At 33.8% G+C, this 17,465-nt stretch overlaps 1 protein-coding gene across 1 annotated transcript; it reads left to right on the forward strand.

Moving 5' to 3' along the window:
- Positions 1–7,042: 7,042 nt before the first annotated feature.
- On the forward strand, positions 7,043–12,373 carry LOC143578932 (low-temperature-induced cysteine proteinase-like). The gene is made up of 5 exons (XM_077062379.1): positions 7,043–7,599; positions 9,031–9,272; positions 9,366–9,503; positions 10,847–11,332; positions 11,960–12,373. The coding sequence occupies exons 1-5, from the start codon at positions 7,080–7,082 to the stop codon at positions 12,101–12,103; spliced, it is 1,530 nt and encodes a 509-aa protein (XP_076918494.1). The 5' UTR covers positions 7,043–7,079; the 3' UTR covers positions 12,104–12,373.
- Positions 12,374–17,465: the final 5,092 nt, after the last annotated feature.

Below are 17,465 nucleotides of genomic sequence, written 5' to 3' on the forward strand. Positions count from 1 at the left end.
GGCTGCATTCATCATCGTATTTCTATTTATAACATTTCATTTTATGTTTTAAGTCGTACGAGTGACATAAGAGGTGAATCAAACGTGGCAAAACACTTTCTCAGCAGTACGCACTCCCAATCAGTGGCGAATCCAGGATTTTTTTTCAAGGGGTGCACAGTTTTTAGATGTTCCAATTTCATGGAGCCGGTTATAAAAAATTATAGTCGGTTTGACGGTTTGGGTGGGTTGGATGGTTCGGGTCGGGTACGGTTTAGCACATAATAAAAATACGATATTGTAATATAAAAGACACCATCATTCAAGTAGCAAAAATCAACTTTCAAAACTAAACAGTAATTGCTAATAAGTAACTATTCCATATAAAGACTTTCATGACACCTGCTAGCTACAAAAAAAATGCCAATATGGCTCATGTTGTTATTGTAAATTTTTCTTGCAATTATTGTTTTGTTTGTTGGTGAAACACTCTATTGTAGATAAATTAAAGAAGATTGTAAATAGTTTTCATGCCTGCTAGTTGCTACAAAAAAAATGCCCAATATGGCTCATGTTGTTATTGTAAATTTTTCATGCAATTATTGTTTTGTTTGTTGGTGAACACTCTATTGTAGATAAATTAAAGAAGATCGTAAATAGTTTTGATGTATTACAAACCGTGGAAAGGAGGAGGCTAGAGGCGGAAAATCATCGGAGGAGGTGGGAGCATAATTTGCGTTCGTCAATTATGTGGCTGGAAATTTGCAAGCTAAAACCCTAAAATATTAAAACACAAACCTTAAAAAAAAGGGGGGGAAGCAAAAAAAAACAAAACAAAAACAGCATGAACAAGTCTCAAACTTGGGACATCAACTGCAACAACAAGTGTTTTTAACCACTCCACCAATTTTTTAGTTTGTTAAGATGGTGCACTTCATATTTTATATATAGAATTACACTATAATTTCGAAACTCGGGGGTTCCCGTGCACCCCCAACCTTGTACATAAATCCGCCCCTGCTCCCAATGCCACTTATGAGTCATTGTCGCCGGTTTTGCATAAATTTTCAAGTTCGTCAAACGGCAACAATGCACAATTTCATCATCATTCATTAATGTTAGCAGTTTTCTCTTTTTTTAGTTATTGTGACTATGGTTTTTCTTTTTTTTCTTTTTTTTTTTTGGTTAAAGAGTGATTGTGGTAGTGTCAATATATAGTTGGTATGTGGTGGACAACCCAGCAATCATGCAAGAGTGGTGCAGTTTGAAAGAAAATAATAAAACAATAAAACATCATGTTTTTATCTCAATCATAGCTACCGACTCATCATTGTTGCTACAATTAATCAAGGGTTCATAAAAAGAACCGAAAATGTCGTTTATTAAAGATGTTGAGACACATTGAGATGAGGGACATTAGTACGACTCTTGATCTATAATGGAACTTGTATCTAACGAATAAGCTGAACAATATTATGAAATAGACCCTAATAAACTTCCAAAAATGTTCAACATATGTACGCAACTTCATATTAATACTCTAATCCGGTTTGAGTAAAAACTAAAAACAATAGAGGCGTACTTTGACAATGACAATGACAATGACAATGAGTCAATGACAATGAGCAAAAATGTATAGACAACTACAAAATATGGTTGATATGATGTACCATAAAGTATTGATATGTCATTTGCACTTGAAAAGACGATACAAGAATGGAAGTATAGACGGCAATTACTTTGCATAATCGATCCGATTCAAATCAAAGTGTAAGTGGAAATTAAGATAGTATACTAGGATAAATTCATGCATGCATGAATATTCAACTGAAGCAATATGCAATGATTAAAAATCCCAATAAGAATAGCTAGAGTAATTTGAGTTCTTGAAAAAAGATTCTTAAGTTATGAATTGAGTCTAGAAAAAAAATTATATAGAGAATAAAGATATAATTTAAGGCATTTTGGTCACTAGTTTGAGCCTTGAGGACGACTCAAATGGATTCTTCTTGTAATAGCTCTTTTATTATAATTTGGATAAAAATACAAGCACAAGAAATTATTTTATCTTATCAAACAAACCTATATTTTCTTATGCAAACTTGTTATTAGATCACCATCTATAACTCGGTTACTCGGGGGTCTCTAGGATGCTTGTGCCGTGTGGAAGAAAGAGATGGATTGAAAAATCCATCTTCACGAGCATCTAAGAAGGCGAATACGAGAGAGGGAGAGGAGATTTGTGAACACAGACCCGATGTAAGGAAAAGACGATGGCCATTTATCGGGTCATTTAGTGATTTTAACAGTTTTATCATTACACGAGAGAAGCGAAAAGATAAAGATTAAATTGATATTAGAGATAAATCACAAGTAAACTATTTTATGATAGATAAAAAGAGACTTGTTTATAAATCATTCTTATTTTAAAGTAATTAAATTAAAAATATTTCATAAAATTTTCTCATCAAACTCAAGACAATGTACGATTGCAAACAGTAATCCAATGTCACGTGTAGTAGTTTCAAGTTTTCAACCACCTTGGTGAGAGAACCACCCCTTCTTTAATAACCACGTTACACCTATCTATAAATGTCCATAAAAAAAATTCTTATGGCACTCTTCAGTTGCTTCCATCCTTTTCTAAAATACCAGATTAATTGATTTACAATATAAGGTTTTTCATATGTTTCACCCAAATTTATAGGTATGAGTTTCTAGTTGGATTCAGGATCTTTTTTCTATGGGTTCACCTTTTTTGGTGTTTAAATTTCACACAATCAAACATTAAATTTTCGGTCCAGTCAGGCCTTATAAGAGAATATTGTATAATACAATACCATAATAAAACAATATATTAATTTAAAAACATGTACTAGGGGTGTTCACGGTTCGGTTCGAAACCGTGAGACCGCCCAAATCGGTCATCGGTTCGGTTTCATGGTTGGTTTTTTTTCTTAAGTTTCGGTCGGTCGGTTTCAAAAATTTCAAACCGTAGCGAACGGTTTGGTTTACGGTTTATACCGAAAACCAACCGTATAAAACCGGACCGTACTGTATAAGTTAATTATTTTAATTTCTTAATATATCTATGAGTATATATGAATATATATGTTAAATTAGAACGTGTAATGTATATAATATATATTAACCGCATGCTTGCAATGAATTAGAAAATGTGTTAAGCCAAACCGTTAACTTTTTGATGTATTTTGTTAACTTTTTGTGTATTTTGGCATATTGAAGTTTGGTCACATAGTTATTTTGATGTGTGTTTCGAACAACTTGTGTTTAAACTTAGGCCGTGAACATATTGTGTTTAAACATGTTTGATATTTGCAAATTATTGACAACTTTACTATAAATATAGCGTACCTTTGTTGAACAATTTGTATAAAAATCCGAAAGGCCCAAACCGTGAAACCAAACCGGAACCACGGTTTGGTTCGGTTTGGTTTAAAAGTTCTATGGTTTGGTTATGGTTTGCGTAAACTAAAAACCGCTACTAATGGTTTGGTTCGTGGTTTGACCCAAAAACCGCGAAAACCGGACCGTGAACACCCCTAACATGTACGCTCATTAAAAATGAAAAAAAATAATACAATAAATGGGTTGTGGATGCGTGATGTGTGAATAGATACTTTGAAAATAATTGGAAGCGAAAATGTTTTTTTCAGTTATTAAAAACCCAACTAAATACATAGTGATGGTTTACCAAAAAGGAAGAATTAAAAGGTTACCAAAATGAGACTTGAAAAAGGTTTAAATTTGAGACCTTTCAAGTAAAATGTAAACTAATAACACAATGATGGTTTATCAAAAAAAAAAATTGTAAACAAAATGGGTTTTTAAAAGAATTAAACTTGAGACCTTTCAAAAGTTTAGGAAGGTTTTAAAGAAGGTGTTTGTCACTACACCATCTTATACTTTTTGATATTGGTTAATTTCTAAAAATCTTATGAGTTCATTAATACTTTTTATGTATATCGTTTTTAACGCAAATTTTGAATATCAGTGGGTTCCCGTGAACCCGCACTAAATCCGCTCTTGTGAGTCTCACCAAATCCGGATTGTCGTTATATAAGTTATAACACCTAATTTATTTGTTAAACCCTTTCTTAATCAAACAATAATTTCCGCGGGTCATGAGCCTCACCAAACCCGGATTGCCCTTAAACGGGTTATAGCATCTCATTTATTTATAAAATAACTCCATAATAATCAAACAATAATTTTAGCCGGTCATGGGAAAACCAGATAACCCTTAAACGGGTTATAACATCTCATTATTTGTACACTTTTATAATCAAACCCTAATTTAATTTCTTTTCTTTACATATTCTTCGTCGTTGGTCTATCATCTCCATCACCAGTTAACTTCTGATTACCACCCAACATTGTTAACCTCCCCTCTTATGCATCAACCATCATCATCACCTACATCAACCACCCATTTTCCATAAGATAAATATTTGTGTTTGTTCGTTTAAAACAACATGTTCGTCTTTGTTCGTTAGAAATATAAAAAATCTATACATCTCAATTGAAAGAGCCCAAACATTAAAAAATATAACGAAGGCAACAAGTTAATATATACACAATCAAAACAAAACTACGTTAAAAATAAAACAAATCATTATAAAATATAAAATAGTCAAACAATTAAAACCAAAATAAACCACTCAAACTAGTAAACTAATATATATACTTACAACTAAATAATCAAACTTACAAGATAAACTTATATACTGGCTAGAAACCAATTAAAAGGGGATTTTTACATATCCCCCTTACTAAACACAACTAATTATAGATCTTTTTTCCCACTGCGCTAAACCTGAATGTGCGGTGGAACGGATGAGATTGTGGATGAGAATGGTGCCATGAAGGACGACTTTGTGATTGGGGATTTTGATTCACGAAAACAGTTTATGTATTTAGTTATGTTTTTATCTTGTTTACTCGTTGCTACTGGTTTTGTTTAAATCCACTATAGTGTGTGATATTAATAAACTTTGATGGATTAGGCTCAATGAATTTTAGTCCTTTTAATAAATGATTGGGATTTGGAGTATGAACATTGGGCACTTTTGCTTTGTTTTATATTTGAACACACTAGAATCCAAGAAACATTTCAATGTTTTTGTACTTCATGTTAAATGCAATCAGTTATGTTAAATTTAACATTTTTCAGTTTAATTGTTCTAACTAATACCGAATTTTTATTGTTAATTGATTCGGTAGTGGATAGTTTGATCTTCATTCTTTATAATTCTTCAATCCTTTCAATTGAACTAAATTTACAGGCTATAAGAGCTCAATGGTTGATATAATTGTTCTAATTAACATGTTAATTTATAGAGATGTGGACGAGGAATATGATTTGAATGGAGAAATATGAAAAAAAAAATTAGTAAAAATGAGGATAAAATAGTCATTTAATATGTTAATTTTAATGAAATGACTAAATATGTAATATATGTGGTTTAAGGAGGAAAAACATGTAATTGATTTTTCAGTGTTAGGTAAATATGTAATATGAGAACTTAGGAAGGTGATATATGTAAATTTCTTGATTAAAAATTTTCAACAAAGTGCATGTGATAGAAACTATCATATTTTAAAAATATAATTTTACTTGAAAAGAAGTTAAAAGCTAGACGAAAGTCGGCAAATACAAGGACTTTTTTTCAATCTTTTATTATTTTATAACACACGCGCTTTGAGTGTATTGACGTAGCTATTAAATGTGCTTGAGTGAAAACAATATTCGGAGACCTTCAACTCGGACAACAAAAAATCAATTTCATGAGCTTCTGGTAATTAGTAAAAAAGACAATATTAATTTGTATGAAAGACAGAATGTTAAAAAATATCTTTGGGTTGAAAAGAATGTTTAAAAATATCTCTTGAATGAAAATGCATCCCATTATGATACCTGCTTATCTCGTGTGCGACAGATGTCGTCCCAGTAAACAATGAAAAGTTTTGTAAAAAATGATGTAATGGTAAAAAGCTAAAGCCCCATGGAATTATTAGATTTTCTCCATTATCTCTCACACAACGAGCGTTGTGTACAGAACTATCGATTGCAAAACTAACCTCACAACTAAGAGAGGGGGGGGGGGGGGGGGGGGGGGAGCACTACGGGTGTTCTTACCCAACTACTGTGTTTGTTTTCTGAAAAAGTTCTGCATCAGCTTTTCAGTTTGTCGGCGCAGATCACGCATAGACACGAGCTTCTGCAAAGTGTTTGTTTTCTCGTTGACGTTTCATTAAAAATCATTTACGCTGGCTCTTCTTGGTGCAGATCTGGCCCAACCTCTTTTACCTTTTCTAACATCATAAACCATCATTCTTCTTCACAGACTCTCAACCCTAGCCATAACCCCTCACTCATTCACTGGTCGTCGCCACTCCACACCCATACTCCACCTATTGAAATCCAACACTCTAGACATAAACTTATTGTCCATGCTTCGCTACTTCTCATCTTCGTTGCTCTCTGCCACCACCACCGTCTACCGTCTATTCTGAACTTCGACGTTGATTGTAAGTGAAATTGAAATTTTCACTAGGTTTTCATTAGGTTTAAGTGCAGTTTAATAATATTATTTTAGTTTCGTATAACTATTATTTAAGTTTCAATGTTGAAAATCTCTTTTAAGTTTAAAAAATCGGTTTATTTAAATTTAAGTTTATGTTAGTAGTTTTTAAAAGTTCAAAGATAAATAACATTTTTATTATAAATTACAGACATTTTAACTCTTAAAAAACAAACTATTATCAAGTCACCCATCTTGTTTTTTTCACTTTAAGTAAAAATATAATTTCATACTAGATATATTTATCTATTTCTAATGAAGAATTGAGAATTTAATTTGTGAAGATAAAAGTATGTTCAAATTGTAGACAACAATGTAGATATTTTTCACTCATTGCCAAATTATGAAAATACCCACGTCAAAAATCACATCAATCGTACAACCCAATGGCATTTTCGTACTTTTACTATTAAAGATACATTTGGTCCATAGTGTTTGGTAGGACAACCAAAAGATTCAATCCTCTATATAATAAAACACAATTTCAAGATTCACATGCTCACCAAAATGGCTACCTCTAGTTCCATCCTCACTATTTTTCTTTTGTTCACCTATGTTTCATCTTTATTATCGTCATCGGTTCCTTTTTCGTCTAGTATCCCGACCGAGTTCTCGATACTAGACGGTGAAGAAACCGATGTCTTATCAACTGAAAGAGTCGCTGAATTATTCCTGAAATGGAAAGAAGTACACGAAAAAGAATACGAACATGAAGAGGAGGAGAAGCGGAGACTCGAGAACTTTCGCAATAGTTTGAAGTTCATATTGGAGAGAAACTCAAAAAGGAAATCAGAGTTGGATCACACGGTTGGATTGAACAGGTTTGCTGATTTAAGCAATGAGGAGTTTAAAGAAAAGTACTTTTCAAAAAGTAAGGGGCTAAAAGGCGAAAAGTTAAAACTTGGGGGTGTCAAAAGGAACATGACTTTAAGTTCAGGGACTTGTGATGCGCCTGCATCTTTGGATTGGAGGGACAAGGGGGTAGTTACACCAATGAAGGACCAAGGCCAGTGTGGTAAGCATTTAATTCATTTTTCTTACTTTGTAATAATAATAATAATAATTTGGTTATCATAACTAATTTCTACAACAACTAGTTGTGTTTTAATGACAAAGTTGATAAAGTTGTATGACCTTCAATCAAAACTGAATAAGCTAAGTAGTTATGGGTTTAAGTCTCGTTTAAAACATATGAACAAAATAAAATGAAACGAAAATTAGCTATTAAAAAGATCACAACTAATTTCTTTTTCACTAGGTTTACTTTTGTGGCCATTTTAGGGTTGAAATATACATGTGATTTTATTTATTGGAGGCAAAGCATAATACAATTTGGTTTATGTTGTGATCGGAGGTATTTTAAATTGTTGAATTGAAATATGCATAAACCTAATAAATTTGGTAAATTAGACATTCTTGAGATTACATGGTTCGGTTTTTCTGTTACGATTGAAGGCTCAGTGAACCATCTAAACTCTATATATATCGTTAAGCTCAAACTTGATGTTTATTTATTATTATTATTATTATTATTATTATTATTATTATTATATGTAACTGAAATAAACAAGCATGTTTAGATATCGTATTCAATTATTCATGAAAAAATCGGCTTAGCTATCAAACCACTAAATATGAACTGTCTATTGGCCCACCGAACTAGACTGGTACGGGTTGTGTTTTTTAAATCGTAGTTATTGGCCAGGTGAATAATTTTATTAAAATCAACAAACTAAAGTGTAAACATCTTAATTGTAGCTATCCCATATATGTATATAGCGTGTTAAAACCATTTTTTATCATTATAACAAATTTATAAATTTTATCATTTTTTATGCTAGGTGATTTCCTAGCTTATTTTTTCATTTGGGTTATTTTTTAAGCTATTGAAAGTAATAAAGTTATTATTGGTATATATATAATATTATTTTCATAAACTTTTTCTTGAGACAAACACCCATAGTAATTGACACTTTCTAGTATTTATTTATTTATTGTTTGCACTATGAGACTAACTCACCTGATAAAAGAGAGATTTGTTTTTTTTTTAAATAAGAGGTTTAAATTCTAACATGAGCAATATAGTGTAATAGTAGATTAAAAGTAACATTTATTTATTTTTTTAAATAATTAACAAACTTTTTTTATACCTAAAACATCCTATAATCTTACACTTACACTTGGACCATTTTGAATTCACTATCACACTAAGTCATAACTAATAAGTGTAACACATTCAAGTTACTAATGCAACTTCCCGTTTTCCTACTATTAAATAAAACTATAAACATTTATATTTTAGCATGTTTCAATAAGTTAAGTATAGCTATAGTTCCCTATTATTAGATTATAATAGTTGATGTATTGCTGTGGTTGATATAAATTTGACTAAATATGTTCAAAACTTTGTCAAATGCTTTCACTTGTTATCTAACTACACATTTAGGAAGCTGTTGGGCATTCTCTGTGACCGGATCCATTGAAGGCGCCCACGCAATAGCCTCTGGTGAGCTCATTAGCCTCTCCGAGCAAGAGCTCGTTGATTGCGACACAAATGATTATGGCTGCGACGGTGGGAACATGGACACCGCGTTTAGGTGGGTCATTAAAAATGGCGGGCTCAATTCGGAAGAAGCTTACCCTTATACCAGCTCTAATGGCCGCGATGGCAAATGTGACAAAACAAAGGTACTTGTCATTATACAATTTGTTATTATTTCAACTTGTATATATTTGTATAGACAGTATAGTGCAACTAACAATTATTCAATATATGAGCAGAGTAAAGTATCGGTTGTGTCGATTGATAGCTTTGTGGAAGTAGACCCGAATGAAGACGCAGTCCTTTGTGCTGCGGCTAAACAACCTGTTACCATTGGTATTTGTGGTTCGGCTTATGACTTTCAACTCTACACTGGGGTAAGACTTGCCTGTTTTCCGTTAAATATGGTTCAACTTATTACTAGGTTAGAGACCCGTATATTACACATATTGAATAAGTAAAATGCTAAATAGCTACTGATGAACATTTAGGAATTATAAAAAGATATTTGGTGTGTTTTTTCTTTTAAATAACTTTTTAAATTAAATATAAAACGATCTTATATGGAAAAATTAAATATAAAACGATCTTATATGGAAAACATGTGCATAGGGCTGCAAACGAACCAAACCACGAACAAGGCTTGTTCATGTTCATTTGTTGAAAAAATAATATGTACATTCACGAATGGTTCATGAACACTAATCGAAAGAGATTTATGTTCCTGTTCATTCATTAAGGAAATGAATGTGTTCACGAACAGTTCACGGTCACAAGCAAACACAAATAAAATCGGCGGAACCCAGAGATTGAGATCGATATATTCATTAATTTAAATAATGAAAAAGGAAATGAGAAAATAAAATGTAAAAAATACTTTAATGAACAACATATACAAACAAATAGGGCTGTAAGCGAACCGGACGTCCGGTTGTCCGTTCGGCAAGAAGTTCGTTTGCGTTTGTCCGTTTAATAAACGAACCGGACATGGACAAAAAAGTTTCGTTCGGTAAGCTTAATGGACGAACACGGACAAAGGACATGTTCGTTCAATAGTGTCCGTGAACGTCCGTTTGATTACGTCCGGTAATGTCCGTTCGGTTACGTCCGTAAGGATAGGTTTGTGTATGTTCGTTCGTCGTTAATGAAAGTATTAGTGTTCATTGTTTATTAGTGTCCATTAATGTTTATATGTTTGTTTGTCAATTAATGTTCATTAGTGTCCATTAATGTTCATGCGTTCGTTTGTCCATTAGAGTCTATTAGTGTCCGTTTGCCCATTAGTGTCCGTTTGTCCATTAGTGTTCGTTAACGTCCGTTTACAATATTAACGGACGGACATGAACGGACACGGACAAACTCAATTTCTTAATGGACGGACACGGACATAAAATTTCGTTCGGTAGAGTGTTCGTGAGCCGTCCGTTTGTCCGTCAAAAGCTTAACGGACGGACACGAACAAGGTCTCGTCCGTGTCCGTGTCCGTCCGGTCCGTGTACACCCCTACAAACAAACATGAATGAACGTTAATGAACACATTTCCGAATGTTCACAAACTGAACGAAATTTCGTTGTTTATGCTCACTCATTTATTAAACGGATGAGCGTAAATGAAATTCGCGACGAACGGTTCACGAACCATTCGCTAAATATATATATAGACTAGCTTTATAAGATAAAAAATAAAGATTTGTGTTACTCTTTTTTGCATATGGCTTAGGGTATATACAACGGACAATGTTCAAGCAGTCTATACAGCCTAGACCACGCAGTGCTAATCGTTGGTTACGGTTCGCAAGACGGTCAAGACTACTGGATCGTCAAGAACCAATGGGGCACCTACTGGGGGCTCGATGGCTACGTACTAATGGCCCGAAACTCCAACAATAAGAACGGTGTTTGCGGTATGTATCTTGAAGCAATGTACCCGGTCTCAGGAGCACCTACACCACCATCTCCACCCGCACCACCCTCTCCGCCACGTCCAACACCTACACCGCCACCTCCGTCTCCCACGCCTAGCAAGTGTGGCGACTTCTCGTATTGTCAGGCTTCCGAGACATGTTGTTGCATCCTTGAGTTCTATAACTATTGTTTGATCCATGGTTGTTGTGGGTACACGAATGCCGTGTGTTGTAAGGGGTCCTCGGCTTGTTGCCCGAGTGATTACCCGGTTTGTGATGTTCAAGCGGGGTATTGCTACAAGGTACGTGTATGCTCGTCCTTTTGCTGCATTATTAAACAAAAGAGTATCACTGACAGATTAGACGGGTTATTTAGCTTAAAAAAGTGTCAAATAAATTGACAAATGTTAATAAAATAAATCATTCGATAATTATTATAAGATTATCAACAAAACTTTTAGCTCTCAAAAAATGTTTGTCGGTATGTTGTCGCTAATTATTCTGTCGATAAACAATCATTTCGGACGACCATACAAAAGTTGTCACTGGCTCGTCGGTAAAGTAGTTTGTTACTGATCCTTTAGTGTCGTTAATCTGTCGCAAATGATGCAAATGACCAGTTCCCGACTAATCAGCGTCGGTAAACCGTCAGGATACTCTCTTTTCGGATAGCAATAAAAGTTGTCGGTGATCCGTCCATAAAATCGTATGTGAATCATTAAACTGTCACGAATGAGATTAACCACAACCATTTTTGTAATTATTAGTTACATACAAATATCTGTCAGTATACGCTTCACTGACAGAGTGACAGACTGTTGACAGAAACAACTGTCGTTGATACTCTTTTGTTTAGTAGTGGTTCTAAATATTGAACACTTGCTTTTGTACTATTTGCAAATTCACTTGAACTTGTTCATAATATATAGAAATCCGGAGATACTTTTGGAGTGGCTGCAAAGAAGAGAAAGATGGCTAAACACAAGATGCCATGGGAGAAGATTGAAGAAACCGTCGTGGAAGAGTTTCAGCCCCTGGTGTGGAACAGGAACCGGTTTGCGGCTGCGGTCTAAGAACTGGTCATAAGGGATATTTTTTATCACATCCCTTGTCATAGGGGGGTTGTCTATTATTATGTATGATTTTAGAACCTAAAAGCATGTCACATAAATGTTAGCGACGATCGTAGAACTTGACACTTATTGATCAGATCGACGTGATTCATCAATATATGTTGCGATGATGCATTCGTGACGCCTGTCGTGTCACTATATGTCCGTCATGTATTTCGTAGTATTTGTGCATTATAATAATTATATATGTCAAATGTTAATGTATGTTGGCTATGTTCTATGTTTATGTTTAATTATTGTAGCATTGATTTAATTTACTACCTTGGAATTAAACCTGACCCCACAAACCCCGTTAACTTTAGTTGTTAAACTCATCAGTGTGCTTCACGTGCGGGTAGTTTTGTCTTTTTTTTTCTCAAATACACTCGAGCCTCTCACGTCGCGAGGGGTTTGCGAATTAGGGCTGAGTTTATTTGAGAAGAAAAAAGACAAAAATGCCTCCTTACGTGAGGGCACGCTAACGGTTTTAACGCCAGACTTAATGAGGTTAGTGGAGTCAGGCTTAATTGCAATTAAAACGAAACCTTGGAGACAAAAATAGCAAATTTAAATTTATTAGACTAAAACCACAAATTTTAACAAACCATATGGACAAAAACCGTAGTTTACACTTTAAAATCTTATCTTATTAACGGTGTCTTTTTTTATAACTAATTTTAACATATACCTGTTGAATTATAAAATAAAAGCCGTTCAACAAATAAAAAATCTAATAAAAAATTCGTAATTGAACCTAGTTATTTGTTTATTATATTAAATATATTATTAATGCATTCTTGTAATTTAATACGATAAATACATATATATATATACAAATATTTGTATAAATACATTAATTGATAAGAAAAACGTACGTTTTCTATTATTATTCAGCCATTTATAATAATTCTTGGTTGTTTAAAATAAAAATAAATCATTTAGCCATTTAAATGTGAACATGTGAGATTCGAAATGCTATGATAATGATTGTAAATGTTTAAACAGGTAACAATAAGAAAATATCTTCTATAGAAGTGTTGCAATTAAAGGACCACGTGGTTGAGTATTTGTATTGAGTTTTGAGTTTCTTAACTGAAAATGACAATTGTTTGTCATTTTTCTTTATAATTCGTATTTGGAAGGCTAAATAGGACAACACGTTATCTTACTTTTTTTGATAATATATTTGAGAAAAATGCATATAGATAATTTTTTTGCTGTTACAGATAAATAAAAAAACTAGTTATGTATATGAAAAACTAGTTATGTATATCTTTTACGAAAAAAGAAAAAAAAAATCATGATTTAAGCCTCTCTAGAAGGGTTAAATGTGTTTGAACTTAATTGTTTGATTTGTTGGTGACTACGTCTCGAGAAATGAAAGGTTCTGATTGTGCCTCAAGGAGTGCTAATATCAAAACAGTGAAGGATTGAATTGTTAGTGTAATTTTGCGTAAGTGCGGGGACCTAGTTGTTGTACTTACAAACCTAGGAGGTTTTTGAGTTAGTTTTTCTCCTATTCTTGTCTAACAAGTAATTGTATAGTTATAAATATGGTTTATTTGTAATCAGTATTCACAACAACTTATCAATCAATACAATAAATGTTTAGACTTGAAATCTTATTGTCTTCATGAATAATGCAAAGTCGAGTAATTAGATCAGTTTAGATCTCAACATCAAAGGATAGTTTAACAATATCAATAAATGTGCTTATATGCTGATACCAAGTGATTGGGTGCTCTACACCCATAGCCGACGTTGGTGTAGCTTAAGGTATATGTTTATAGACTTTGCGTTAGCCGTTCTATAAAACAATATAGGTCTAGAGGATTTCTTCACGTATAATAAGAGACAACTAGAGAGAATATGTTAAGATTTAACTGCCATAGCTAGAAGATAATGTTTAAGGAAGCTATCATTATAAATATTTTAATATAGATCATTAATATGTATTAAACTATTTATAAAACGATAAATATGAATATAAAATATTTATCATTTGGACCGAGAGTTTTGAGTACATTTAAAATATGGTGGGCTAAAGTATGGGCCATGGGGTATACCAATAACAAGTAATTTTATAAGCCTAGCACATCAAAGCTTCAATACACAATCAGGTTATGGGTGATTTGATATTGGGCTGTTACAAAGGCTGGGTTATGGGCCATTCAAACCGAATTCAGATCGGTTCATAGTTTGGACTTTGGTATTCAGCTACTTATTACAAAGGAATTTGGTATTGAGCTAATGAACCCGTTAAACCAAATTCAAATTCACAAAAACAAAAACAAAATCAAAATCAAAAGCAAATACCGAATTCGGTTTTGGTTTAGAACCGAACCGGAAATCAAGTTTGTAATTTGGTTTGATTTTAATTGTTTTTAAATAAAATATCAAAATATTTAATAAATATAATATGCATTCAGTATGATTACCATTTTTAGTACTAGGTAAATACCAATGATACTAAGATCATTTACAATTCCTGGCATCAGAAATGTTTACAAACACGCAACGTCTGCTCTCACAATATATTTAATTCATCAATCAAAACACGTATCTCTTCTCCAACACCGTGTTCTTCCGCCCACATCCTAACGCCTCACACATAATTTTTCATTATCAAATTATTTATAAGAATTTATATAATGTGTTGCTATAAAATGGAAATTTGTTAGTAAACTAATTTACAAACCTTAATGGTCGTGTAACATAAAGAAAATATCATTGACTATATTTAAATTAATATATTTATAATTAAAATATTATATATTGTTATTATTCTACTCAAATACTAAATTTAATATGATTTAACAATGGATATGATATATAGGCCAATAAACACATGATACAATGTCATAAACTTACTCAACATAAAATAAAAACAAAAAAGATAAAAGAAACAGAAAACTAATTATGAATCGTAACCCCTCTTTGGCCACCATCTCGCATTCTAGCCATCAAGCACCCATGCGGGCGGATCTTCTAGTGTTGGCCTTTACTCACTAGCCGGACAATGTTGAAGAGAATTTCTTTAATAAATGAGTATGGAACCGGTGCTTGCATCACAAGTGAGTATTTTCTTACATTTCTTTTTCTCACAAGAAGGGTGGTTGTCTGATCTTAAATATTCTAATTAAAGGGTCACTTACGTCAGCCACAGATGGAAATTTAAAAAATGTATACATTTTATTCAGGTGCCGAAATATTCATACAGTCGTCGACGAAACATTAAACTTCGTGTGGCATGTGTTTTCGTTCAAAGGTGGCACGTGTTGTTTGCATAGGCCACGTGGAGTGCACATCCGCCCGAAGGATGACACATGGCAAACATTTTCGCTCATAGAGTACATGCCCGTTTGACGAGAATTTGAGAAGTCAATGTTAAGGGGTGTTTGGGATTCCTAAGTCAGAATATCCTGACTTCTTAACGTATGACTCATAATATTCTAACTTACCAAATACCGTATTAACTTATTAATTTTAATAAGTTAAAAAAGAAGCTTAAATAAACAATCTCAAAGGATGGACGTGCACAAATCGGGTTCAACTGGAAAACCCGAACCGGTTCGAAACCGGTTTTTTCACACCGGGTTGTAAAATGGAACCGGTTCCAATCAAGAACCGGTTCGGTTCCCGACCCGAACCGATGCCCAGATATGCTAACTTTTAAGAACCGGGTAGGGTATGAACCGGAACCGGTTTTTACGTAAAAACCGGTTCCACCGGTTTTTTTTGAAATTGAAATATTGTAGCCAATAGGAACCGGTTCCAACGGCTATATAGTCGTTTTTGACCGTTGGAACCGGTTTTTTAACTACAAATAGGTTATTTTCTTACTATAAATAGCAAGGTTTGTTTGTGTACTTGTTAAACCAATTCCAAAACTATAAAACACACTCCAAACCACAATTAACCTTAAACCGACAACAAATGGCAACTAATGATGACGTTGTTATGGTGATCGAAACAACAAGATGCCCCGATGTTTGGGTTCATTACGATTTGTGTCTCATGACCGACTCACATAAGTTGGCACGTTGCAAATATTGCTCGAAGTTTCTTAAAGCAGGGTCCAACTCGACATTACGAAAACATACGAATAAGTATTGTCGAGAGAAAAGAAGGTTGGAAGCTAAAAAAACGGAAGTGGGAGAGTCGTCCGGCTCTACAACCCAAAAATAAGTATTCCCGGATTAAAACGACGGACTTTGTTTTTTATGTTTTAGTTGTTATGTTTAGTATCGTTTATGTTTTAGTAAAGGAGTAGTATTTTAGTTGGATGGTTGGGTAAAGGAACGGGTTTGCTAAAGGAGTAGTATTTTAGTTTGTTTTTGAGTTTGGTGGTAAAACAAGTGGCGGAAACAAGTTATATATAGGTTTGGGCATTAAAAACCGGTTCCAACGGCTATATTACCGTTGGAACCGGTTCCAACGGATCTATTGTCTCAAAAACCGGTTCCAACGGCTATATTACCGTTGGAACCGGTTCCAGCGGCTAATTGGTGACTAAAAAACCGGTTCCAACGGCTATATTACCGTTGGAACCGGTTCCAACGGCTAGTTTGACTTTTGTTTGCTTCAAAAAAAACCCGTCGGAACCGGTTTTTCCAGGTACGAACCGAACCGGTTCCAATTAAGAACCGGGTTGGAACTGATACTGACATACAAATAGGAGAACCGGGTACGATTTTCGGGTACAAAAATACCCAAACCGGGTATTGTACCAACCGGGTTGGAACTGGAACCGGTTCCGGTTCGGTTCCACCAGTTAGGTTCCGGAACCGGTTTTTTTGTGCACGTCTATCAAAGGACCCAAACACCCACTTAAATTTGGTGTCTTTAATGTATTTGTTAAATTTGTCCAGGAGCCCAACATCATCTTCTATCATTCAGTGATGGGCCGGAGACTATCTTCATATTGAACCCAAATTTTTTATTATTTTGAAATGAAATATTCATTTTTTTCAAGAACAAGAAGTCCCCCCCCCCTCTAATCTAATAATCAATTTTTTTCATTTTTTTTCTATATTTATTTTAATTTTGGGGACTTATATAGACAAATTAATAAGCCCATGCTAATCGTTGTCAGATAGATCCTAAAGGGGTAACACTCTAGAAAGACGAAACAAACAAATTAGAGAATTCATAACACCACACATTACAATTTGATCCGGAAAGGGTCAAAAGAAACATAAAAAACCAGCATTTGACTAAAGAAATTTTGGAATGATGCGGGGTCCTTAACATGACCGGAAACCACAAAATAATTAACCACGATAGTGATTGATTCGGAAGGGACCGGTCCAGAAGGAGACTA

This window comes from Bidens hawaiensis, unplaced genomic scaffold (genome assembly GCF_021521415.1).
Source record: "Bidens hawaiensis isolate Kalapana, Puna unplaced genomic scaffold, B.hawaiensis_p1.1 tig00029399_1, whole genome shotgun sequence".
Lineage (NCBI taxonomy): Eukaryota > Viridiplantae > Streptophyta > Magnoliopsida > Asterales > Asteraceae > Bidens > Bidens hawaiensis.